This window comes from Ciconia boyciana, chromosome 7, assembly GCF_034638445.1.
Source record: "Ciconia boyciana chromosome 7, ASM3463844v1, whole genome shotgun sequence".
Classification (NCBI taxonomy): Eukaryota; Metazoa; Chordata; class Aves; order Ciconiiformes; family Ciconiidae; genus Ciconia; species Ciconia boyciana.
Genome location: NC_132940.1, coordinates 47,873,390 through 47,900,795, shown reverse-complemented (window position 1 = coordinate 47,900,795; position 27,406 = coordinate 47,873,390). Strand labels below are relative to the sequence as shown.

Below are 27,406 nucleotides of genomic sequence, written 5' to 3'. Positions count from 1 at the left end.
TTTGGTCAAGTTTTCTACTGAAAAACAGCCCTTGAACTATATCAGCAGTTTGAATGCAGGGTTTTTCCGTTGTTTGACCACTTTCATTTCTTCTAAAGTGTATGCCTTCATCCAGATTCAGCAGTAAATGAGAATCTGTTCTTAGGCAGAAAAATGCAGAGATAGTAATGGACACTGGTTGTGAAAACTGGGGACAGAAACCCTCACTCTCATATTTTCACATTAAAAAATAAATTAGAAAGGTGAAGTGAAAATAAGTTCTTTCCTGGCTATTTTGTCTGTATTTTAACTACCTTTATGAAAAACATATTTATTAATGCTTTTCTCTTTATTGACTCCATTAATGAATAAGAAAATTTGCCTTTCATTATTAGAACAAGTGTCCCATTTGTACAGCTCTCCTCCTACCACAATACATTACCAGTAAAATGGAATCCTGATGTTGTCTTAACATTGGCCTTACCTGAATTTTGCTCTCAGTTTTACAAAGCCAGGCACAAGCATACTGGCTTTTCTATGCAGCCTCTGTGCCAAGTGTAGCTGGGTCAGGGTCCCAGGCACTATTTGCTCTGCATGTTAACGCTCAAGGTTTCTCCCGATTACAGAATGAAATCCATATGTCATTCTGTCTTTCTGTGCCTTTTAACAGAGTCAATCATTTTAGGCCCTCCCCACTTTCTAATTAGAGGTTTCATTTTGTGAACTGGTTTTACTCTTGCTAGCTAAGCAACTGTTAAGCCATGACTTCAGATCCTGAGGAAGTAAGTAGAATTGCAGCTGGCCTTATACAGCTCCAGCCGATGCCTGTGCTTGTAAGATGTTACTATTATTGCTTTCACAAGTGTGCAGAGCAGCTAGTGTGGCTGGCACAAATGTCTCTGTATGTGTTACAGCACATATAAATTAAATACAAATTATGCAAACATTGCCCAAGCAGTAAAATAGCTATAGATTTCCTGGAAGAAGGTACTTTTTGAGTTATGAATTTGTCACACAAAAAAATAAAGTAATTTCTGTCTCCAGCAAAATTAAACACGCAGCTTCTCTTTTTCAGATGAGTAGTTACAAGAACAATAGTTCTCCTTACTCATTCTTAAATGCCAGATAAAGTGCTAATTGCATGTTACTGTTTTAACAAAAAAATAATTATTAGGGATGGATAATTCTGTTCAGAGGAGTAAAAGTAACCTAAACCTTCACATAAAATCGAATGTAAATGAACCTAATTTTTTAATATGCATTATTATCCTGACAATTATTTCCTCAATGTTCCTGTACTTCTTACTTTATCTATACCTAGCATGTTTGTACACCCCTACAGTTTCATGGTTCAATATTTGAATCAATGTTACATGTGTAACCCAAATAAAGATATTTCTAACTCTTTGATTTCTCTTGTTACTGATAGACTCCTGGAAGGTCCAGAGAAAACTTAAGGAGAAGCATATCCACCTTTTCTCAGTTAAGAGTCTAAAACTTTTTATCAGAATATTATAAGTAGATTAGATAACACACTGACAAAAATGTGTAGCACATCATGCAGTCATCCACTGTTTTTTCTTAGTCTTCGTATTATTCACTGCTACATTCTGGATACCTAAGTGCCTTGGTTTGCAGAGTGGTTTTGCAAGGAACAGCAGCCTAAGACAAGGAGAGGACCCCTCTTGCCATAATTTATAATGGGATCCCCTGAAGTATATCTTATCTCATACTTCAAGGACCTTTGGATTGGGCCTTTAATGACAAGGTTTAAGAATTGAGCTCATTCTGCCAGGAATCAAATCAGACATGCCAGAAAAAGTACGTTTTTTAAAAATGGATACATAAACCACTTAGCCTAAGAAATTGTCAGTCTTTGTTACACAGATCAGTAAGGTAAAGGCATTTTAAGAAATGAGGAGAAATTTTAAGAGGAGAAATAGCAGCCAGTATTGGAGGATTTTAGAACTGAGGGAGGAAACCTTGTTCTTTCCTTTATTGCCCCCAAAGTTCCCACCATCTTCTCTTAAAATCACATAGCTTCTACAGCTACAGCTGTGTCACTGTAAGTACAGATAAGGCATTTAATTAAACTACATCTCTTGTAAAGATGCAATGACAGCAGCGCAAGAGATCATGAAACCAGGTTTCAGATCATAAGCCAGCATGCAAAAGACTTTAATTTAACAATGATCTCGAGCAGCTTCTGTGATGTAGATGATGTAGATATTCCAGCTTCTGGAAAAAAAACCCCAGATTTTGTTTGAGAAACTTTTTTTGCTCACGATAAATTTTGGGGAAACTGTTATGTTCTGCTCTCTTTGAAACTTGCACAGTATTTCACCTTCCTAAAGCTCACAATCCTTGGCTTGGTGGTGGTGGTGTGGTCTGGGGGACTTTGGTTATTTTTCCTAAACAAAACTGTGATCTCCTTCCCTGTGATTTAGTTGATGCAAACAGATTTAAATGCTATCTCTATATACCTACATGTGGAATATGTCAAATCTGGTTCAAAGTGCTTTATGAATATCATTCTTCTTAAAAACAAACACAATAAATTTAGGCCTTCCTACTAACGGTCTCTAGTTTTACTTTTAGATTTACTTAACAAACAAAAATGCACTTGAATCCTAATGCAAAGAAAATCTGATTCTTAACTTAGAAAAAATGCAAGTCAGGGTCCAGTGATCAGTTATAAAGACAAGTTCTGAAAGATCTAGCAGATCTTGATTGAAAAAGGAGCCCTGTACTGCCAAAGCCAGCTGGTCCGACCCTGAAAGTCATTGCTTCCGCGAGCCAGCCAAGCCAACCCACCCCACCAAAAAATGCACCACAGTCCCCAGCTACTGGCTTGGTCTACACTCTCATGAACTTGCTTTCTCCCTTTCACAAAGCTAACCTGCACAGGTATCTTTTTCACATCTGAACTGCAATTCCTGCTTAAAACTGTTAACTCTCCAATTGCTGCAACACATGATACGATTTTAGTAAGATACTCTACAAAAGTCCTATAAAGCAAAGCTAACACGAGATGTTTCCTCCAGCAAGAGGCTCCATATTATTTTCAAATAAATTATCTCCAACTGACACCAGGTTAGAGATAATCAGACAATTCCCTGACAGCTCTATAGGGTATAAAGTTTAAACATGTCTATGGTCAATACAACCATTCACTGTTCTAGCAGACAGAAATAAAGCATGGCTCTCTATCAAATCCAGAAGCCCCAGGGAGGAGGACACCGATGAGAGCACGGGGTTGGGACAGCCGCCCACCCCGGGTGCCACAGCTGCCACCCTCTGGGCACGTCCTCTCAAACCTCTGGCACTGCCAGCCTGGCCGGCTTCATTTGATGCGGCTGCGCCAACTTCCTGAGTAGAGGCTACGTAAATAAAACTGCACCATTCCTTTAAATCAAAGTAGTTTGATGCCTATCCTCTTTTTTTTTTTTCCTGCTCAGTTCTTTCACAAAAGGAGGACCCTGATACCCTACACTAATACCACCTTCCCTAAAAAACACAGTGAGAAATTTTAAGAAATTGTATTTAGCAGTTTCGTTGAAGGTAATATACGCTTATGGAAAACATCACCAGATTAAACATTTCTTACCGTTATTACTGAGCACCCATAAATTGGTCGTGAATTGTATGGTCCTGTTTGAAACAAAAAGACAATAAACTCTCCATTTCACTGTCCTGCTGTATGACTACACTATTTTGAATACAAGCTGTTCCAGTCACAAAGGACACATTTGTTTTCTTGAAGCCAGAGACACAGATGGTGTAAACTGGAGTAGCTCTCCCAGTTTCAAATAAGAAGTGATGATTTATAAGTGCCGAGGATTGGCCTAAAGGTCAAGATATTTCTCTGGCTTAGAAAGCTCTGTTCAGAAGAAAAAAAAAAAAGCAATGGCACTTAAAACTCAGAACCTATTATCATTATCCACGTCCTTAAGTGCAGCACGTGTTACTTCGCTTATTCACAATACAGTGAAATAGGTGCTGGTGACTGAATTTAAGGCATTTTTTTTCCTTTATTTTTAACAACTTTCAGACAACTCACATCTTCCTGTACATTAAACCTAAAGAGAAAATGTCTTTTTCAGTCCTTTACCTGAAACTGTCTTTTACTTGAAATCTAACAAAAAGAGAATACCTTTATCTCTATTAAATTTTTTTACCCCTTACAAGTTTATTTCTTCTTCATAAAAAGAAATGTTGATTAAATTGCTAACCAGAAATTCTATCAAGCAGTCAAGTAATGTAAACAGAAGGAATAAATAAATCTGAATACATCAATCAGAAACAGCAGCTGTTTCCAGAAAAACCTGAGCAATTATTTATGAAATTATGTCTTCTTCAATGCTTCTGTATACCGTCACAATCCCAGGAGGACCTGATTTTCTGATGAGCCTAAATTGCTGAATTAGAAGAGAAGACAATGTCACGGTACCAATTAGCAAAACCATTGCATACCATCTCAAGACGCGTGCTTTCTATTTTAATAGCTGCAAGTAACAAAGACATTCCTTCATCTTAAAAATGGAGGGGACATCCCACCCATTAGTGACTTGAACGACGAAATGCCCTTAAAATAGACATACTCGCTTTTGTGTGAAAGCAGCAAGACAACAAATGAGATAGCATGCATTTCAATCAAGGAATGGGTACCTACTGATTTGTCCATTCGAAACAAGTTCTCAAACCTGGCATCATCCTTGGTGCCAAGAAAGAACTGAATTACTGGCATGCAGTACAAAACGGGGCAGCGATGGCATAGCTACGGCAGGGGATTAGCACCCAGGGACGTGCAAGCTGCCACTGAGCTGCCATGCATCCTTTCACAGATTTCTTCTTTGTACCTTTGCTTCTCAGTTCACGCTTTCCCACTTAGAGTAAACCTAGGTGAAACATTGGTTTTCTGCCTTTTGTGTACTTAGCTGAATGACCTTACTGTCACGTTATGATTTTTCTTTCCAATTATTTCCTGTGATTGTTAATTGGGGAACACATGTCAGCTTCAACAAGTAAGAGGCTCCAGCTGGCCCGGCTAGCTTATCGGGATCAAAATATTTAGTCCAGTGCCCACCCCTTTTCGCTAGGGGATCTAAGGATTACTGGTGAAGGACAGCAACAGGTATGGCTGAAGCAGCACTCAAGACCACTCAACTGCAAAATGAATCTTGTTTTTTTCCCAAAAGCTTGGTTCCTGAAGGATGCTGACCACATCTGGTCATCCTCATGGTTACAATTCAGTAATTTTCAATTCTGTCTCACAACATAGCACACTCATGCCAACAGGCACATCCCTTAGTGAAGAGCAGAGTTTGAGACACCTAACTGACACCAGCAGACCAGACAGCTCATGACCTCTGCACGCGCAGGTGTACACAGCTCTTGCCCTGAATATGCACTCACAAGTGAGCACTTGAAGAAAGTCCTTCTGATGCTTCAACTCCTTAGCTTGCTTATATCTTCATAGATAGTAATTGATGGGCAAGGACAGAGCCCTCTTCAGGCTTTAATTAAATGCAATTAACTGTGGTAAGACCATATCCTTCCCGTGGTGAACAAGTGTCATTCTCTTCAAAGCTGGTCTTCTCTTACCCTCTATTCCTTTTCCTCTGGCACTTCCCCCTGCTCCCTCCTCTAAGTTTTTTCTTTCAGACCTACTTTCAGGACTATCAAACGAGAAGTGACTGCACTGATCGCCTCATCTAATCTCATACATATCTTGGGTCATCAGACTAGAAAAGCTAACTTCTAGTGAAACAGCTGCTTCACCTGTGGTGGAGAACCCAATACACCTCTGGCTCAAAGGTTCAGGAGTAACTTCAGTTACGCGGTATTATTTCTGTAAAGCTGTAGCTATCTCATTAGACTGAACACAGCATTCATACTGCATGCAATCAATTGCTACAATGCAGAAAAGTGCTGGAGAATTAGGCTGACATGCCTTTATATAAAACTGCAGAAAATGTATTAACCTAGAGGTTAGAAATGACGTAGGTTTCCAAATTTCAGTCTCTGGTACTGACTCTCAGCTATGCAGTAGTTGAGCAATGGTATGTAGTCGAGTAGCTATAATACTTTTTATGGTCAGCCTAGTCTTGCAGGCAAGCTCTTCCTCTTCAGAATACCAGAGGCTGAGCAGGTATCCAGCTGAGAAGGTATGCACAGTTCAATGGCATACCAACTCCACCCTCCTTACGCCAGCATTTTTCATCCTAACTCCATTAGAAATACATAGGCTGAAATCCTGCCCTGTCTGTCTACATCCCTCATCCTGCATTTAATGCACAGAGATGGAGGTTAAACAACCAGACAGACCCACGTGGGGTGAATTTTCACTTGACTTATTTCACAAACTCTCTTTTCCAACATACTGGTCCATCTAACAGGGAACCCAAAGCTGCTTTCTAGCTCCCTGGAAAGCACCAGCATTAAAAAAAAAAGAAAAAGAAAAGTAAAAATTTCTACTCTAATGCCACGAGAGGGTCTCTGCTGCCATGGGAGGGTCCCTGCTGCCTGAAATCAGCATGAGCTCCTTTTTAACAACTTGAGCCACTTCTGCACCCCTCCCCACACTATTCGACAGCTTATAATAAAATGTTTTAGATTCCTAATGCAGTGGGTACCAGTCAGGAACAGGAAATGTTAATAATTATCCCAATTTTCAGTCACTTTAACTGAATTTTCAAAGTAGCATGCTCACAAATTTCCTCCCTATATGTGACTAGAAGCTGAAGAGTGAAACCCTCTGTAGGCAAAAGCCAAAGCACCTATTAAGCCCTGCAGAGCAACTCAGGAAAAGAGCAATGAGCTGCTGTGCATCACGTGTCCTGATCTTACACCTTGTGCACACAGTCAGGGTACAAGCAGAGGTAACTATTACATTTTGCAGTTCATTAGGATGAATATTTGCAAAACTTGCTCAAACCAGGTGTGAAGTTCCCAGGAAATTATGAGGAAACTGAAGCCTTAACAAATGGGAACAAGCAATCCACAAACAGAAAGGGCTGGTCCTGGCAAGGGTTTACAGGACCATTTCACCCAGAAAAAATGTACTGCCTTGAAGTGAGTGCAGTTCAGATGCACACCAGCAGATTCTCTGTTTTGCTTTTTAGGAAGTGGGTATTCCTATAGGCACATGACTTCAATTCTGTATTTGCAGGGAGTACAGCATGTTTCTATGTTGCAGAAAAGAGTGGGGCAGCAAATACAGCTCCAGAAAATCTGAAGACCGTTCCCACCCTCTCTCCCTCCATAATTCCCTCTTTACTGAAGGACATGGGTAACACAGACACTCTGTGCATACGCTAAAAGCAAAGGTAATGTGTCATTCAACACCGCTGGATTGAGCAGTCATACTTAAACACCTTCCCACTGTATTAGAAAAGGACACACTGCAGCAGCCCAAGGACACCAGGCAGTGTTGGTACCCTTTAAATAGTTTCCCTCTAACCTCTGAGAACTGACATTATATTTCACAGGGATCTGCCAGCTGTTAGGGTACATTACCATGTTACCCCACGCAAAAGCAGGAAGGGTTAAAGAACAGTCAATGACAATTAATAATATCTATCTTTTCCACTCTTCCACATTTTTCATGCTCTACATCTTTCTTCAGTTTTCTGTAGGGCTTCTCTCCATTTTTCTGCCTTTCTTTGTGATCATCTTTCACCAATTTTTTCATTTCTGATTTGGCCTTACCGTTTATTTTTCTTTGCTCTTTTCTCCCCACCTTCATAACTGTGCTGTAATGCATATTTAAGATGCTAACAGCACACCAGAGGATTTTTAGAAGAACTCAGCACAATAAGTGAGCTGCTTATAAAATCCAGATACGCACATCACAGCTGCAGCTGGTGGATGCTGAGTGCATTCAGCAACATGTCTGGGCTTCAGTGGAAGCTCATATCCACAGAAAACGTGGCCCTGAGGTGACAGTCTCCTTAGTATCACTGATTTATCCCGATTTCCCACTAATGCAATTCCAGTGAACTCTATAGGAATAAAATGGAGGGGGATAAAAAAGGGAAAATGGCAGAAGAGTAAAGAAAAGAATACAGAAAGGCTACAAGGACAGCTTTGCTTGTATGTTAAAGCTGTTGACTGGAAATAAGGTTTGTGCAGTCCCCCTCCTCAAAAAGAAACCCACTCAAAAATGCCGCAAATTAAAAGCCAGTGAATACATTCTGAGTTTGGACTCAAGATGCCAAATTTCCACAAAGTCAGTTGCAGTAATAACAATAAAGATGAGAGAGAATTTTCTCTGTAACTGCTGCAATATTTTCCAAATACACTCAGCTGAATATAAAATTTAGTATTGTGCTATTTTTCTTTGACTAGCATATGGCAGTGAGAGCTTCAGATGGGTCACAGAGGGCTGAGTCTTGGAGGATTCAATGAGAAAGTTGCTTGAGATGTGCTCAGAATAATTTATATCTTAGAAGCAAATATTCTTAGTTTCCTAGCACGATTTTGTAAGAGTCATGTAACTTCTTTTTGGTGTGTGTTTATTATCCTCTAGATTCTGGAAGTCCTTCTGGAATGCTGGAGTCCAGCAGTCCTCTGGAATGCTGAGAGCAAATTACACTGAAGCGACAACTATAAAACCATGGCAGTCCCAGTTAGACCTATGCTATGCATTTGCTCTCCCATAGCTTAAAAAAAATAATCCAGAACTGTAGGACTGCCCTAGGCTTCCAGTGGGATTTGCAGGAGCAAGACTTCTTTAACAGATCGTATGGTTAGTCCAGTCTACACTATCTATCACTATGTATAATCACAGCATGTAAATGTGACAGTCTGGTCAGATTCTACGTTCAAACCCCATAGCTTAGATTCTTTATGGTGAATCATTTTAATGTAGAATTGCAAGACATAAAATGCTAGACCTGTATGTGTTTTCTATAAAACTTGGAGTGTCTTCTACCTCTGTAATATCTGAGCACAAACCTGGTTCTTGCTCAGTGCAGTAATCCCGCAGGATTAAGTCATACTGTAAATACCAGACAAATTACAATCGGATTAGATGGGCAGTCTGTTCATTTACTCAACACAGCTGCACTCCAGAGTCTTTTCACCACTGGTGTCTATTTATAACATGAATGTTTTGTCCTTAAAGTAAATGAACACAGTTTCTATTTCATATCTCTCTTGTCTTACCATTTGTGACCAATAAGAAGCACATTTCTACTTCCTAAGGAGCCAGCAGAATGCTCCTTGAGAGGCCAAGAAGAAAGCTGTTCTTGGTACAGATCTGCAGGGCAAGATTTATTTTAAATTTGTCAGTGAAAAGTCCCTTGAAAGGTCTGCATTCAATTTCAGTCAAGTGGAATATAGAGAATATCTTTATAGGTAGGTAGAGAGGTAGGTATGAGACAGCAGCACAGATTTACTGAAATTCCCCAGGCCTTGCCACATTCGCTGCACGAATTTCTATAGGTTCCAAACCTGGTACGTTCTGCCTACACCGGTGAGCATAAAATCATCCAATTTATGAAGCTCACCAGGTAGATCTGGTGTAGCATGGGGTTTTCAGGGGATTTCTGCTCACTTATGAGTAAGAAGCATGTTTAATAATGTTCAATATTGTCTGCACTTTGCCAAAATCTCCCTACCACTTCACTGCAATTATTTATAAATGTCACATCACATCCCTCATAATTGTTCCCAATTACAACAATCGTGTTGCCTTTTAGGTACAAACTTGCTTCCATCAAGCACACAAATCCAGCGTTATTGCATTTTTATTACTGTAATCACTTAGTGAAACCCTACTGAATCATGGAGCTAAGAGTTTCATAAAACAGTATTTATGATTGTACGCCACAAAAATATTAAAGCCAAATTAAGCAAACTCCTGCACCAACTCGTATTCTCAGTATCCTGCTAACTCCATTCTCACCTCTACCTTCTGATTTCAGAGTCATTATTTCTGATTTGCACAGAGGTAAATAAGAATAAAACTGTTGAGGTTGGGGCAGTGGAGTCCATGAATCAGGAGGAAGGCTTTGTATGCCAATCCAAACCATTGCCACCAACCTTCTCCATACTTACACGTTTGCATGTAGTCACTGAGCTGCAGAGGTGTGAGGCAGGCACCCTCTGCCCATGAAAACCCAGAGGGGGTGTTCCTGTGAGCCCCCTGAGCGTGCCCCAAAGTGATGTGACCACACTGCAATGAGTAATGTAACAGAGTGGCACAAACACAACTGCAAAGGCAGTGCAGAATTCTCTTCTCTTCTGCAGCGATATGGTAGCCTGGAAACAAGAACACCTTCCTTTATCAGGTATAAACCAGCATAGTTTATCACATCGTATTGAATATGTTACAGCTGGCAAATAGGTATAATATAGCACTTACCCAAACGTAAGATCAGCTGTTCTCCAAAGAGAGCTTTTCCGTTAGGTAGGTGTCAAGAATTCAAATTCATAAACTGATTTTACTGAAGTTGGAGGAGAAAGCATACTGAGCCCACTTTGCACTCTGACAAAAGGTGTTATGGCTACTTTCCACTGCAAGACATTGTCTTTGGCACCACTGAACATTTTTGCAACAGAAATACTGGTGCCAGGTTCTGCTTTCGCTCACATCTGTGACTCCTGCTGCTTTCATTAGGAGTTTCCATATTTCACTAGCTCAGACATAGGTGTACATTGTGTAAAACTGAATGCATATGGGACAATGATTTTATGATACAGCATATGAAAAATCAATATTGGCTGAAGGTTTTCCTGCACAACTTCCTCCCGTGCTTTTCTCTGTGTGGGTAATGCATTATAGGTCATGTTGGTTTTCAGATGGATTCACAGTGTGGCCTCCCAACCAGTCATACTAGCACAGCTGAAAGAGATACTCTGTAGCACAGTACAGAAGGAGGCAGTGGGGAGGAGAGGAATGGTTTAAACTGGTACCTTTGGTTGCCATCATACACGCTGTGATCACTGGCCAAGTTAAGGGCGATCAATGGATCTTTGCCAAAAAACAACTACTGTTTGGTTATTTTGCTACAAGCTGCTTGGACAATTACTGTGTCTTAGCATCCATCAAGAAAGGAAGGATGTGACATGGTGGGAGCATCCCAACTCACATGGGACCCTTACAACTGTGGAAAAGTTAATGAAAACTAGCTCCTTTTGCAAGACCAAGCCATGAATTGTACTTCTGTAGTGCAGTATGCATACTTTAAAATCTTAAAAATATAACACTATGAAGACTAAAGAAATTTTAACAATAATCTCTTTTCTTCCTGTTACAAGAAATTTATATAAGGAATTCAGACTTCTGAGGTATATGATTTTTGCAAGCATTTGATTTAGTAAAATGTAGTGAAAGATATTATTATAAAAGGAAGAACAAGGAAAAATTACAAGAACTTACTTTCTGCAGGTTCCTTAGATCTTCTGCCACTGGAGGACTTCCTCAAGAGACTTCGTCCTGAGGTAAAGAGGCTGGTTAGTTCCTCCAGAGGACTGGTGGGTGTCCGAGAACGGGAACCACTCTGAGATGATGACCCGTAGGTACTGACCGAGGCATTTACCATCTTTCCTCCTTCTTGCAATGTGTTTCTGGCTGTAGAATGAGGCACTGATGGAGAGCTTCTTGAGAGACTTCCTGAATGTACAGAGTCATAAGGTGGAGGTCTTTTGAGGCTTAAGGGGGTAAGAGACCTACCCATACTGACAGGAGAAGGTGAGGCAGAGTGACTTTTAGGATAACCATGTGGAGACTGTGTTCTGTATAAGGTAGAAGGATGAGGAGGTGAGGAGGTGTGCCCAGGGGTGCTAGTTCCATGAGATACTGTCTGGTCTTTCTCCAGTTTTTGATGGCCTGGTGTATGAGGTGGCAGTGAAGATGGAGAAGCTCCAGCTTGCTGTTTGATGTAAGACACGTTTTCTAAAACGGGAAGCTTTGTGACCTCTAGTGGAGTTAGAGGAGACTCATCAGAATTCGGGGAACACTGCACTGGTGCTGGTGGGAACACCAGCAGTGGAGGTCGGTGAGAAAGCAGATTTGGAAATGGTGGGGGTATATCACAAAGCAAGCCCTTGGGAGTAGATGGCACTGAAGACTTGGTGAAATCTAGGTCAGGCACTGTGGGAGTAGCACACTGAGAAGAACAAGTGTGATGGTCATATTCACATTGACATTTTGAATCTTGGCCTACGTCATCAAATATAGGGTATTTCATCTCCTCATAGACTGCTTCGCTTTGGTCATCCTCATCTTTTTTGAAGTCTCTGAGAATATTCCCCACCATTTCAATATAAACAGGCTCTTCTTCCTCTGTGTCTGGGGCAGGACTGCTGACCTGCGATAAAGAGGCATCCCTAGTGAGTGTTGTCTTCATAGGGCCATGCTTTTTGATATACGTTTCATCAAAAGATGTGCTTAGCTGAGTGTTTGGATTTCGTTTCGGCTTAGGAGGTGGAATCTTCTTTGTGTATTCATCACTGTGAGGTCTTGGTTTGGCTGACACTGAAAAGAGAACAAAATATAAATTCATCAGAAGTATGTAACACACTTTGTCAACCGTAGGATCTCTGTTACAGTGTCATAATTCTGGAATGGATTTCCTGGGACCAGTCCATTGCTGGTTTTCTCTGGTATTACATCAGTAGAACACTATAAAAATAACACCCTATTCAAAATGCTCCTAATCTTCCCCCAGAATGCTCTGACACTCCAGTATTAAGTAGCTAGTGAGCACTTTCCTTCCTCCAAGACATCTGTTCTCTCCCAAACTCTTTGGACAGGGGACTTTCCATTTTTAAATATTATGCTTTTCAAATATCACTGTGGGATTTTAAAGACCCAAAGAGTTGCCAAAGGCATAAAATGAAGTATCCAAATGAACTCCTTATGGCTGCAAGAGAACAGTTAAGATCCTGGGCATTCTTACTGGAATGACAGTGATGTAACTCTGCAGTGACACAGTGATGAATCAAGACCTTTTTATTTATAGTAACTTCTTGCATAAAGCACAACAATCCTCTCAGCACTGACTGAGAAAGAAAACACTTACATACAAATACTGCAAAAATTGCTGTTGGGATAATCCTAATCATTTATCTGTACCCTATCCTATGAATTAACAAGACTTCAGTGAAGTCAAGGGGGAACAAAGTATCTCACAGATTCAGATCCTTCCCGAACAGGTTACTTCTAGAAACAATAGACCATTTTGTCTTTGAAATTATAAATCAAAACATCGTGATTAAATTCGTTTGAAATAAGAGGTCAAGGGTTCTTAGAAATTATCCTTTATGAATTAAACAATAAAGAAACTCATGGAAATTGCATTTTGTTCACTTTGCGTAAATAGCTAATAAAACATCTCATTAAATGTTGGGGTTAATAAAATGCCTCATTAAATGTTTGAGTGAAGTCAGTTTTTATCCTAAATGGACTCAACAAACTTATTCAGAAGTAAAATTTACCACATACACTAAACTTAGTTTATATTCCTATAGGGTAAATAGTTCTTGCATTGAAAGCCTTGATACTTCATTGGTAAGTTTCCCAATTTAAAAAAAAATCCTAAACTACAGGCCAGTTTGGAATGGCAGCTTTCCTGCCTTACCAAACTTTGCTGCTCCTTTCAATTCACTGCTTCAGATCTGCCACTGCAAACCCAGTGCTCAGAGAAATTTCCAGACACCTTCTGCTGACCCATCAGAAAACAGCCAGCAAACTTCTAATGTTAAACCAAGCAGGCAGTGCTCATGGAGTTAAAAACCCTCTTTTAGAAACAGCCTCAAAGGTATTACTAAAGCCAGCAGTGAGGCACTGCTCTGCCAGCTGAAAGACAGTATTTTGACAGTCTGTGAGGATGCTGGCTCAGGGCTGGAAGACGCCTGCATTACAGCATCTTACTAACATGATTTGGTCAGTATCAGAGGAGGATTCAAACATAGTGTTATCACTTTGCCACAGTACTGCTTTGATCTGCTAAATAACTTCTCTTCAGTTCTTACAAGGCATAGCAATAAAGGCAGATGTTAAACAAGATTCCAGTTGTGTTTAGGAATAAGGAGCTGTGAAAGTATGCATGTGCACATATATGAAGTAATGAGACCACTCTTCGTCAACAGCATTTGTTTAAGCTTAACCTATAACTAAGGTACAATAAAGCAAAAAGAAAAAGAAATCTTGCCAGAATTTAAAAAAAAAACCCTCAAAAAATGATATTATGCTTTCATGATGGTTCCAATTAATGTGTTCCACTTTGCAGCAGGCTAGGGACATGCAAAAGCTACCACAGATAAGAGTATTTGGTAGCTTGATAGTTTTTCACTGTGTGGATATATCCTAATGCACTTTAAATTTGTCTTTTTAATTAACCCAAATTAATTTTTGGTGCAGCCAAAGGAAAAGGGTGCAGCCAGAAATAGACATACAATACAAATCAACCTCTGGCTTCGCGGCTGGTGCCATCGTGAGGGTTTTGGCTTTTATGACAATGGGATATTCTTCGATGACTATAGTCTGTTAGGGAGCGATGGGATCCACCTGGCTAGAAGAGGCAAGGGAATCTTTGGCAGCAGGCTGGCCAACTTGGTGAGGTGGGCTTTAAACTGAAGGACTCAGAGGACGGGGTCCAAAGTGGCAACGCTCACGCCATTGCAACCAACTGGAGAATAAGCCAGGCCAACCAGAGCAGTGACAAATGTTCCTTAGTTGCCTCCCAAGATGAGAACCAGAAGACCAACTACCTCAAGTGTGTGTATACCAATGCACGCAGCCTGGGGAAAAAACAGGAGGAACTGGAGCTCCATGCCCAGTCAGAAAGTTATGATATCATAGGAATAACTGAAACATGGTGGGACAACTCACATGACTGGAGGATTGTAATGGATGGCTATAGGCTGTTTCATAAATACAGGCAGGGAAGAAGAGGAGGAGGAGTTGTGCTCTACATTAAGGAGAACCTTGAAAGTTTAGAAGTCAGCTATGGCAATTGTGGAAGCCCTAGCGAATACCTCTGGGTCAAGATCAGAGGGGTCGTTTCCAAGGGGGATGTTACAGTAGGCATCTGCTACCAACTTCCAAACCAAGACTATAAGGCCAACGAAGCAGTATTTGGGTCACTCAACAGAACCGGGTTCTTAGACTTCAACTACCCAGACATTTTTTTGGAAGAATAATACAGCAGCTCACATGTCATCCATCAAGTTCCTGGAATACGTAGAGGACTGCTTCCTCATACAAATGTTAGATGTGCCAACCAGGAATGAGGCACTGCTGGACTTGCTACTCACAAACCAAGAAAACCTACTTTGTAATATCTTGGTTAGTGAGATATTGGCTGCAGTGATCACAATATTGTGGAGTTTAGGATCCTGCTGAGCATACTGAAAGTTAGTACTAAGACAAAGTTTTTAGATTTTAGAAGAGCAAACGTCAGCTCACTCAGAGCTCAGTTGGGAGGGATTCTGTGGGAAGCTTGCATGGAGGATAAAGGAGCTAGCGAGTGCTGGGAGTTTTTCAAGAATGCTCCCCTAGAAGCACAAAAACAGTTCATCCCCTTTAAGTGAGGGAAGTAGGCGAAGCAAGAGACCCCCTTGGCTTAACTGTGAGCTTCTGAGTCTGCTCAAAACCAAAAGAGAAGCATACCAGAGATGGAAAAGCAAACAAATACCCGTTGAGAACTACAAGGGGATTGCCAGGGTGTGCAGAGATGCAGTTACAAAAGCAAAAGCTCAGCTCAAATTGAAATTGGCCCGAGATGTCAAAAACTACAAGAAAGGGTTCTTCAGGTACATAAACAACAAGCAGAAACAGAAGGAAAATACTGGCCCACTGTTAAACAGGAGAGATTAATTAGTCACGAACAACACTGAAAAGGCAGAGGTTCTCAACACTTTCTTCACTTCTGTCTTTACCAGCACTGTTGGGGCCCAGGCCTTGGCAACAAAAATCTGGGTTGATGCAAACACAGACCCACCGTCAGTGAAGGAAGAGTTGGCATGTGAACTATTACAGGAGCTTGACCCCTACAAATCGATGGGCCCTGATGTTATCCACCCAAGGGTGTTAAGAGAGCTGGCTGATGTCTTTGCGAGGCCACTCTCCATGATCTTTGAGAAGTCATGGAGATCGGGGGACATCCCAGAAGACTAGATGAAGGCTAATGTAACCCCCATCTACAAGAAGGGCTTAAAGGTGTATCCAGGAAATTATAGGCCCATCAGTTGTAGTTCAGTCCCTGGTAAAGTTATCGAACGAATCCTCCTGGGGGCTATCACAACTCAAATGAAGCACGTGATTGGGAAAAGCCAGCACAGGTTCACCAAGGGCAAGTCATGCCTGACAAACCTGATTGCCTCTATGACAAAGTAACCTTCTCGGTTGATATGGGGTGAGTAGTGGACATTGTCTACCTGGATTTTTCCAAGGCTTTTGATATGGTTTCCCACAGCCTCCTCCTAGAGAAACTGATGCATTATGGTCTAGACAAGTGGTCTGTGCAGTGGGTGGGGAACTGGCTGACAGCCCACACCCAGAGGGTGGTGGTAAATAACTCCTTTTCAAATTGGCAACCTGTCACAAGTGGGGTCCCCCAAGGATCGATATTGGGCCCAATGGTGTTTAATATCTTCATAAGTGATCTGGATGATGGGATCAAGTGTACCCTGATGAAGTTTGCTGATGATACCAAACTGAGTGGGGAAGCAGACACTTCGGAAGGGAGAGCCACCCTGCAGGAATACCTGGATAGGCTGGAAGAGTGGGCTAACAAGAACCTTATGAAGTTCTTGTGACCTTACACAGCAAGGACAAGTGTAAGGTCTTGCACCTGGGAAAATATAATCCAGGAGTACAGCACAGGCTGGGATCTACCCGGCTGGGGAGCAGCCCTATGGAAAGGGAGCTGGCAATATGAGTGAACAGTATGGTCCTGCGGCAAAGAAAACCAACAGGATGCTGGGTTGCATCAACAAGGGCATCACCAGCAGAGATAAAGAAGTCATTATCCCACTCTACTCAGCGTTTGTCAGGCCACACCTGGAATACTGTGTTCAGTTTTGGTCCCCACTATTCAAAAAAGATGTGGACAGGCTGGAGAGGGTCCAGAGAAGGGCCACAAAGATGATCAAAGGACTGGGAAGCCTGCCATATGAGGAAAGGCTGAGAGAAATGGGTTTGTTCAGCCTTGAGAAAAGAACGCTTAGGGGAGACCTTATCACCATGTTCCAGTATTTAAAGGGTGGCTACAAAGAACATGGAGTCACATCGAAAAGATGAGGGGTAATGGGTACAAGTTACTCCTGGGGAGATTCCGATTGGACACAAGAGGAAAATTTTTCACAATGAGAACAATCAGCCATTGGAATAATCCCCCCAGGGAAGTGGTGGATTCCCCAGCGTTGGACACTTCTAAGATTCAGCTGGACAGGGTGCTGGGCCATCTTGTCTAGACCAAGCCCCTGCCAAGAAAGGTTGGACCAGATGATCCTTGAAGTCCCTTCAAACCTGGGATTCTATGATTCTATAAATTTTCTTGAATGTATTAGGATAGACTTTTGGAAATGAGATGTAGGCTACCAGAATCATTTGGGCTTTGCAGAAAACATTACTCCTGATGTATTGACAATACTAGCAGGTTTTTCTTGCTGTGCTTCCAGATAAATCACTGTTTCCTTTCTGTTTAGTCTGTTATTTGTATATTACGGTCATATACATTCTACTGACATAAACTTGATCTCAGTCCTCTCTCCACACCTCTGTTAATCTGATTTACAACCCTGGCAAAAGCAATCTTCTTCAGATTGGTGTCATTAAAATGAAGGGACAGTCAATGAGACTGGCACAAACAGCCTGATCATTTCTGAACATGTTGCCCAGGACCTGAACTCTACTCTAGACTGGCCTAAGGATTACAGGCTTTACTGCATTTGAAAATTGTGTATTTTGTATACAGAGGCTTCTCGCAGTCTTCAGTTCCCTGTGCATCATGCTGCCATCCTTAATGGATACCTGAGATACGAACGTTTCCTGCTCCTCTGCATTCCTCAGACCCCAGTTCCCTATGCTGTCTTCTACATCTCCTGTGCCACGGGTGTCACATTGAGAACATGCTCTGTCTCATAACCATATCCCCACTCTTCCATCTCTTTATCTGGAGAGAAGTTAATGATGGACAAAAGTAATCAAAAGATGCTCTTGTGATGGAGGTCATTCAAGGCTAGTGTTAACTGATATTTTTACCTAAAAATAGATAAAAGTGGTTAAGAGTACTGTGTTTTCAAACAAATTGCTAGAAATAGCATATTTTGCCTCTTCCCTCCTTCCGTTTTCAGTTTTTATCCAACTGATGAGGTACTGCCAAGTGGTCTAGACCTGTCCTTAGGTGTTGTATATACAACATTCACAAGTTACTACATTACAGACAAGGAAATGAGAAATGTCATGGAAAAATGATTGACATTCTGCCATCTAGTCTTGTAAAGTATTTTTGCATGGGTTGAAATTAAGTACTGCAGTGACACACACAGCATTCTCATCTGCATTGTATGATATGTAGCATTAGCCTAAAATATCTTGGTGACATTATCAACAAAAAGGTCAAATGACCCAGTCTTGCTGTATGATACACAGGGTAAAACATGACAAGGTGAAAGATTTACTTTCCATTTTCTATTAAAAGCATTTTTTCCTCTGCCACAGTTTATTTTATTAAAGTATCTGTTTCCAGGAGGTGGTATGTTACTGAGGTGTTTTTCCCTCCTTGACAAACTGGACTTTTCAAACTAAAATTTAAAACTAAATGCTTTAAATATTTATAAACCTTATAAAGGTATAGAGGTACCTCCTATATGCTACACGAAGCAGGAACATTTGGTGCTATAAGACGTCCTGGAGAAAATACACAGGTAAATGGACAGGGTAAATAGCAAAGGAATCTTTTTATCATGACTGGGAACAGAGGAACTGCTCAGCACCTACTGGGAACTCCCCTCAGCTGCAGTGGGGCATTCAGGAGGCAAACTGAATTAGCTTTAAGAAGGCTCTGATGCAAGATGCTTATCATGTTTATTTAACAAAGGTTTCTACTGTGAAACACAGCTTCATAGCAAGGGCTGAACTCTACGGCACACCCGATAACGGAATATGGGTCATGAACTACTGCTCCAGCCCAGAATAACAGAGAAAAAAATCAGGAATCCTGCATCTGAACAGAGCTGTGCAAAGCTAATGAAAGGACAGGGAGTATTTGTACAGTTCCTGTGTTACCAACATTTGGCAGGGATAAATGTGCATGAATGCAGAAGCCCTGGCAAGATCCCATAGCCAATGAAAGGAGATTATTTGGCAATCTCCAGAGAGGAACAGGCAAGATTGCTTTAAGTACTTGACATTTATCAGGCAGAAAAAGCATTCGGTGCCTGCTGGGAACATAAACTCCTATGAAAAGCAAACCATGCTGACATATTGGTGATACACATACTGCCGTGTTGTCTGCTCTAAACATGGAGTAATTAAGTGCTTTTCAACATGGATTGCTACGTCCTTGGTGCAACTGTCGCCAGTAACTTGCCTTGAGACGGCCACTTGTAGGTCAGAGCACGCGGGGCCTGACTCAAAGCTAAATGGAAGCATGAAAGTGAAGACTATTTGTCTCCCTGCCAGGTGCAAGTTCCCTTAAACAGCCATGTCAAAGTGCACCACAAAGCTCTTGTGAGTGCTCCTATTACAGACACACACAAAAGCAAGAGACTGCCAGGTCTGTGAGGAGTTCGAGCAGACTGGAGGTGATCAGAAGAAGATAGCTCAGCAACTGCTACATGGTCCTCTGCCCTCACAGGAGCTGCCCCGGCTGCAGAGGCTGCAGGAGCTCGAGGTGCTATGCTAGCAGCTCCTTTTTCATCAGAACCTCCCTGACTACCACAGTTGATAAACTGAAGCCATGATGATCCTTGCAAACAAAACTGAACTTCATGGCGTTTCCACTGCTTGGGCAGGAACTCTCTGTGTTTAATAGCATCCTACTACCAAGCAATTATCTAGCTCTAATAAACTGCAAGTGAAACAAAACATGCAGGCTGTAATAACTTCAGTTCTCATCTAGAAGCAAGAAGCAGAGTGCTTAAAATAGCCTTATGGAAGCCCTACTGGATAAGCAGAATATGACATTTTTGAAATGAGATATTTGTAGCACAAAGGTTACGCATAGCTTTCAGACATGCCCAGATAATCTGCCTTTCATAGTTAATTTTGGAAATACAGAATGCTTCTGGTCATCTTATCCTTCTGAAGTATTTTTTTACTCTTTAAGAAGAGACTGAAATATGAAAATATGTTATTAGATTGGTTTTTATTATTTGCTCACTGTATAAGAAATGAGTGAAAATGTCTAAAAACTAAAATGAATTTTGTAATTTTCTGTTTTCCTTTGGGTGTTTACCAGCTTTTTCAGTCCAGAGACAAAGCCAATTTATTGTGCTGTTCTCTGTAACAAACACAATAAAAATACATGTAACAGGAAAATTCCTCCCCTTCAATTTCTACAGGAGGCTATAGCATTCAATTTCTTTCTAAATGAAGGAATGATTTGAGGCCTAAAAATTTTTTAAATTCTTAAAAATGTTACTTTAAAATGCAGAAGGAATTAATCTTGCTGTATTTTGAGGGGTACCTCTATCATAAAGAGCCTCCAGGAATGAAAGGAAATAGAATTTATTTAATTAAACCCTGAGCATGCTGGATACTGAATCAAAGCTGCACAGATTCTGTTTTACATCACATAATTCAACAGAGAAAATCCATCTCTAGGGTAGCACAGAACCTATATATGTATGTGTAAGTTCAAGACTATGAGTAACCCCACTGGCTTTAATGAAATTAACTGCTTGTTCAAAGTTGCATATGATCTTAAGTGTATTTGTGCACCAGTGCTTATATTGGGTTGGATTTCATTATCTCTGTAGATGAAGTTTGAATATTCCTAGTGAAACTGAATTTAAAAAGGAACAGTCCTCTGAACTGTGCAAAAGATTGGCACTCAGGAGACCTGAGTTTAATTCATCTCTTTGTCACAGGCCACAGGGCCTTGCCTGTCATTTTACCCCTTAATGCCACTTTTCAGCATCTATCGTTTGCCAGTTTAGGCTCTAAGGTATTTTACGCAAGGTTTTTATTTTAATTTATTTGTTTATATCAATCCTCTCACAGTGGTTCCCATCATTGGAAAGCAACAGTAGAAAACAAAAGCAAATTTAAATGTATCTATTGGAGACATGCAGTGTTGAACATGCATCTTTTCTTCTGCAAGGAATTCTTGAAGGCAAATGTTCCTACACTGTGAACAGCCATAAAATATACACACAAAAATGCATCTTAGCAAATGACTATAGAAATGTCATCACTAGGTTGAAGTAACATCAGACAACACATCTCTGTCTCAAAAAAAACCTGGCTTTCAAAATAACATCGTCCTCATGGACACAAGTCCTTTCCACGCAGGTTACCTTTTCCTTTCCTAAAGGATGCTAGTAGGAAAAAGGAAAGAGGGAAAGAACATGGAAGGAATAAAAGAACCATCTGATTCATTCAAACAGCTTTGCAAGCAATAGGTGGTTTCAGCACAATGATTTCATGTAGTACATATTTCTTCCCCCTCCTGAATCTATTAGCTCTTACTGGAAATTATTTGGGCATTTAAAGAGGACAAAACTATACTGAAAATGAAAGGACTAAAAGACAGTGTAATAAAATAATACTGATGTGCTACTCGGATGTCTCAAGACTATGATTAAGGAGACTTCAAAAGTATTCGTGTCCCTTTATTTTGGCTACAACTTCTTTCAGCTTTTAAAATGATTGATTTTTGCTCTAATTCAAAGTGGTGGAAACCTAGTGGCTTCAGTAGTGATATTCCAGAATTAAACACCAGTATAACAGAGAGCAGAATTGGGCCCTGCAGTTAAATTCAGTTCTGCGTTAATCCAACAATGCTACTGCAACTGACAGGCACCATGGCTGAAGACAGGCTGCTGCCAGATTCAGCTTAGGGCTGTGTATCTGGGCCACAAAACCGAATTCTCAGTCCCACCACGGCTCCTTACATGCTGTATATGCCAAGGTAGCCATACCTGCCTGGGATTCACAGAAGCCAGCCTGCTGCACAAACTGCTCTGCCACCAGAGCCTCCTCCCAGCATGGCAGGGGCTGCAGGTCCTTTGCTCTGCATTATCAAGTCGAAGGCAGACCCAGAGATGCCAGGACATTTCAAAAACTTTGAGGTATCGGCATGCTGGAGAGAGTCCCTCCCCAAATTGCCACACTTCAGAGCAGATTGACTTCCAGGTTTTCTCCTCCATAGCCCTCCACTTCTCTGTGCATCCACCTGACACCCTGAGCTCTGCTTATTACCCTTTTCCATAGTGAAAAGGTCTCCAAAAGCTTTCAGAAAATTACAAAGCGACTAAGTCTCCTTCTGAATGCCCAGCTTCATGCTTTCATATATTTTGAACTTCACATCCTAGTTCTTTTAAAGAATGAGTAATTGATGTCCCTGATTTTTCCAGATAACATTGAATAGGCAAAGAAAAAAAGAAAAGAGCGTGTTTGAGAAATAATTACAAATTATTTGCAATCAAGCCTTTCTGTACTATTCACTGAAGCTAAAAGTTATTGTCAGTTGGCACAGCCCTGGAAAGGCAGAAAAAGCAAGATTTTGGATAAGTAAGAAAAGAAAAGTCAATTTGAATCATCCTCCTTTTACAGGAAAACTGATGAACTGAGTGCAAATGGAGGCAAACAAAAAAGCTCAGAGTAACTTCTTTTAGGTTGCAATGATTTCTGAGTATCCATTTAGTATCCAAATGTATCCATTTCTGAGTATCCAAATGTCCTTGACTAACATGCCCAGACACAAGAGGCCAGGATCTATGGCATTACATGGGTGTAAGTTACAGCAGTTCCAGTGGAAGCAGGCTCTGAGGAGGGAGAGGTGGGAGGATTACTGGGGAAGTGGGAATCTGAGTAAAGGATCCTCACGCTGCCCACACATGCAACCAATATTGCTGAAGTGCTGGTTTGTTCTCTTTCAGATAGCCTGCAGTCTGCATATGCGAAATAGATTTTGCAGCCAGTGCAATAGTAGCAATAAAAAAATTCTGTAACTGTATATCATCTGAAAGGAATTCTAGATATAGAAAGTCAATTGGCACGGGAGTTTATCAATCACAAGCATCATTAGATGAATTACATGAAGCGTGTGCAAACAGAACTACTGAATCATGCTTGCAGATAAATTGATTTACAAAGCGTATGTGCTTGCTTGGTTTTGGCTCTAGTGCTCTGCTGCGGGAACCTATACAGAGTCGGATCACTGAAGAGTTAAACATGGGCACAACAGAGTATGGAAAAACAGCCACAGATCAGCAACATGGGTAAAGCCCTTCAGTTTTAAAGCAACATTTATGGTATCTTGACTGTCATCTTGGAGATGAAACATGAACAGCTTTCGCTGTTTTACTGTAAATTAACTGTTATTGCTCTATTCTTACGGCTACCCACAAACTGACTGCACTTCACACTGAGAACGATGGGCGACATCAGCCCCCACCACCCCCCACCTAGCATCTTCGTTGTGGTGCAGCTATTAGAGACCAGTTGTCATATAGCTGTCATCCTGCACTAGCTGCCCCCTCTCCTTCTCTGTAGCTACCCATCTCGCATTCCCCGAATATCACGTGGAAGATGGTGAGGCTGTGCATTTTGTCTGACTGAGTTTCTACAGGCTGTGCCGTGTGATGACTGCAAGTGCAGCAGCATTTCTGTTGACCTGCAGAAAGAAAAGATCTCTCTCCTGCTCAGAAAGGGATGCTTCTGGGCATGTGTGAAGAGCTAAGTCCCACGGACACGTGCCTTAGACACCTACATCATATGAGCTTGGTATGTAGCGGACACCAGTAAGCCTTTGAGGGCTGAGCTGCTTGTTCATATATCGTCTGCTGCCCAAAGGGCACTGAAGGCCTCTGTGGTATCATTTGGCAATGCTCATGTAAACAAAGGCATGCTCCAGTCTGAATGCAACTCCTGGCTTCACAGGAACAACACTGCTATTGATTACTGGCTATCCTAGCTGAGGGAGATGATGTGGGAAATCACTTGCTGGACTTCTTGGAGAAGGTACGGTACAGAGGCTTTCTGACCCAGTACTCATAGAGACACTGAATGAAACTGATCTCTGCAAGAGTTCCTGGCTCTGGGTGATTTCTAAATCCAGTATCTGCACCCAAATAGTGGACTCTGAAATGATTTACAGTGAAAATAGGAAAGAAGCAAATCAAGCTAGAGAAAGAGCAAATGCTTAACGAAACAGTAAGTTTAGCTCACCTACTTCATTTATCTAGAAAAATAGTCTGTATTTGCTCACTTGATTTAACTGTTGCTTTGGTTCACAATCATCCTGTCCAGAACACTAGTGGTGACTATATGCAAAGACTGGAATAATTTATCTGGAGGTATGAGACTTCATTTTTTAGGTCCACAGTAACGTCTATCTTCTACTTACAGATACAGTAAGTAGGTCAAATCCATTATTTGCTTACATAAGAAGCAATCTGTTTGCCGAGCTTCTAAAATAATTGCAGCCCATTAAATCAAGCTGGCAGACCTACCGAGGTGATATTGTGCATAATACTGACCTCTTGGGGACTCCACATGAAACGTACTGTGTCCAACTATTCCACAGGCACGGCAGCCCCACAGATGCTGCTGCGCTTTCTCAGCATCTCCCACCAGTGACAAGGAACCAACAGATTTCACTAACCTCCTCTCCCCCAGAAATTCTGTGGGCTTTGTACAATTCTTTTCCTTGAGGCCATTGTATAAAAAGCCTCTTGCTGCTGATGACTGACACATCCGGCAGGCCCTTCCGCCATGGAGCTCACATTTCAAAACAAAGCAAAAGGTTGATCGCAGGGGTCAAATGAGTCACCACAGCAGGAGCACCGAGAAAGCAAATGAGCCCCAATGAAGAAGAGTTCATCTAAAGGGGCACTCTTGCCTCTACCAAAAGGACATAAGGTGACCCTGCAGAAGCAGTTCCTGCAGGTTGTCACTGAGCATCTTTTGGGTGAATATGATGATAGCTGAAGTGGACAGAGCATTGTCAGAGCAGCTCACAGGCAGGCAGCAGTGCCTGGAGATGTAACAGCTCTGTGGTCAGAGGCTGAGTGTTACTGAAATACTCAGTGTAATCGGCTTTAGGAAAAGAGCCTTACAGCTATTCATTTTACTTCCATCTCCATAGGGGTGACTCGTCTCTCCTCCTCAACTCTAAATAAAGTGTTGACAAAATTACAGACAAGCCACACGTTATCAGAAGCTCCCACTCAGAGCTTCTCTGTGCACCTGGCATCTATCATTTCATCTTGCATTTATTTGCAGGGTGGTCTAGTGAAACTAGTAAAGCCTATAATAGTGTTGATCTATAAGTGTGATGCAGCCGGGCCTAATCACCATAAATTCACCTGGTACGACTGCAGTGTACAGTACCATTTTGGCATTATTGTATGCAGTTCCAGACAAGCTTTGGGAAAGCCCTCTTCTGTTTCAAATGCCAGATTTAGCCTCATTGTGCCACCTGAGAAGTGAGACGGAGGATGAAAAGACAAAGATGGAGCACAAAAGGGAACAGAGGAATTGCTGCCAGAAGCTGTTCCTGCCTCACCCACGACTGCAGAACCTGTTCAGTTCAACTCACAGGCAGAACTAGCAGGAACAAGAGACAGACTTGATTAAAAACTAGCACCCTGCAAAAAAGGGAAAAAAGACCAAGAAACAGAAGACAGAAGATGGAACAATGAGGAAAAGTGGAACTCTCTAGCAAAAATGTTTGGAAAACTGAGGTAAATGAAAGGCAATTAAAGCAAAAGCAGTATCACAGGCTAAAACATCTTAGCCGATATCTAAGGGAAGAAGCAGGCGTCAACTACCAGAGTATGACTGGAGAGAGAGAGCCAAGATCATCATTTGCTCCCAAACGCTCTTTACATGAATTAACTGTATTATTATTTCCCCTTATCTCTCCCACACTGTCTTTGCAGTGAGCACACACGGCACTCCCCTGCTCTTCTCTTCCCCTTTTTCTCCTTCCCTTCCATTTTTCCCTTCTCCTTCCCTTCCATTTTCCCCTTCTCCTTCCCATTTACTTATAATTTGGACCCATGCAAGCTTACAGCACAGCCCCTAAGCCAGCCCTAATGGTTCAACTAAGTGCAGAATGCAATGGCATGGGTGTAGGGACAAGTCAATGCTGGTTTGGCCACTGAAAAGCCGGTGACTGCTGAAACTGTTATCCCAGTCAGCTTTCTCAGATAACGTATCTTATCCTTTCCTTTGCCAAGCAACTTTTCATTGCAAGAAATGTTCCTTGTTATCCTATCTTGCAGCTGTTGAAGTTCCCCATGAAGACTGAACTAGCATCTACTCCCACTGTCACTAGGACATAGGGATGCACCCATGCTTTGAGCAGTTGCACCACCACAGGAAACCAGAAGCTGTTGCTATAACCCAGTGTTTACAGCCAGCTTTGTTTTGTTGTTGCTCAGAAACAAAGCTCTTTGCAGGAATTCATACCATTGAGCCACAGCCTCTGGTACACGACAGCACAGAACAGCCTAAGCTCTGAGCAGGGTTGTTACCTACCATCTCCTGGGACTCTGTGCTGTAAACCGATGACATTCAGCATTTCCCAGAGCTGGACCATAATCACAGCCCAGATTTTGCCATCCTTATTGGCAAAAATATATCACTGCAGCATCAGTGATATCAACAGGAGGTTGGGAAAGGGAACTTGAGCAGTTCCTATGCTGAGAAGCTGCTTGAAGTCCTCGTTTCCACAGTGACTGCCCTGAGTTCACAAATGAAACCCTGCCAGATGTGTGGAATTTAACATTAAGCAAGGACAGTCTTTTTCACTTATTCCCTTCTCTGCTCAAAAGCCTCTTTCTACAGTGGTGCTCACAAAAGCACTCACATATGTCCCATTAGCCCAAGCTTTGACTGTGAGCAGAAATACTCTGATCATACGTTGATTGCAAACTACCTCACAAAACAAAGCCCTCATCACTATCTCTGTTTTACAAAGGAGAAATGTGGGACACTGAGAGCCAAGTGAAATGCTTGAGGTCATCCGAGCCAGTGGCAGAGCTGTGAAGAACTCTGTTCCCCCACTCACACCACTGGGAGATAGTATTATTTACAGAAGTCTCCATTTGGCATAACACTTACTCACATGCAAGCATGTATTTGCAGGACTGAGATCTTATGGAAATTAGTCACTGCAGATATTTATCCACCACAGCTGTAAAAATTATCTCATGTTTAATAGAAAATAACAAATAATTCAGAACCGTAGAATACCTTAAGCTTCTATGCTTTTGTTTGCAAAAACTCGTATTTAAG

General features: G+C 41.5%; 1 protein-coding gene across 1 annotated transcript in view; it reads right to left on the bottom strand.

Moving 5' to 3' along the window:
- NYAP2 (neuronal tyrosine-phosphorylated phosphoinositide-3-kinase adaptor 2) overlaps window positions 1-27,406 on the bottom strand; it is a 139,078-nt gene that overhangs the window by 42,024 nt on the left and 69,648 nt on the right. Inside the window, exon 3 of the mRNA XM_072868618.1 lies at window positions 11,366-12,463. Within this exon, the coding sequence (XP_072724719.1) occupies window positions 11,366-12,463 (1,098 nt within the window). The remainder of the gene's footprint in view (window positions 1-11,365; window positions 12,464-27,406) is intronic.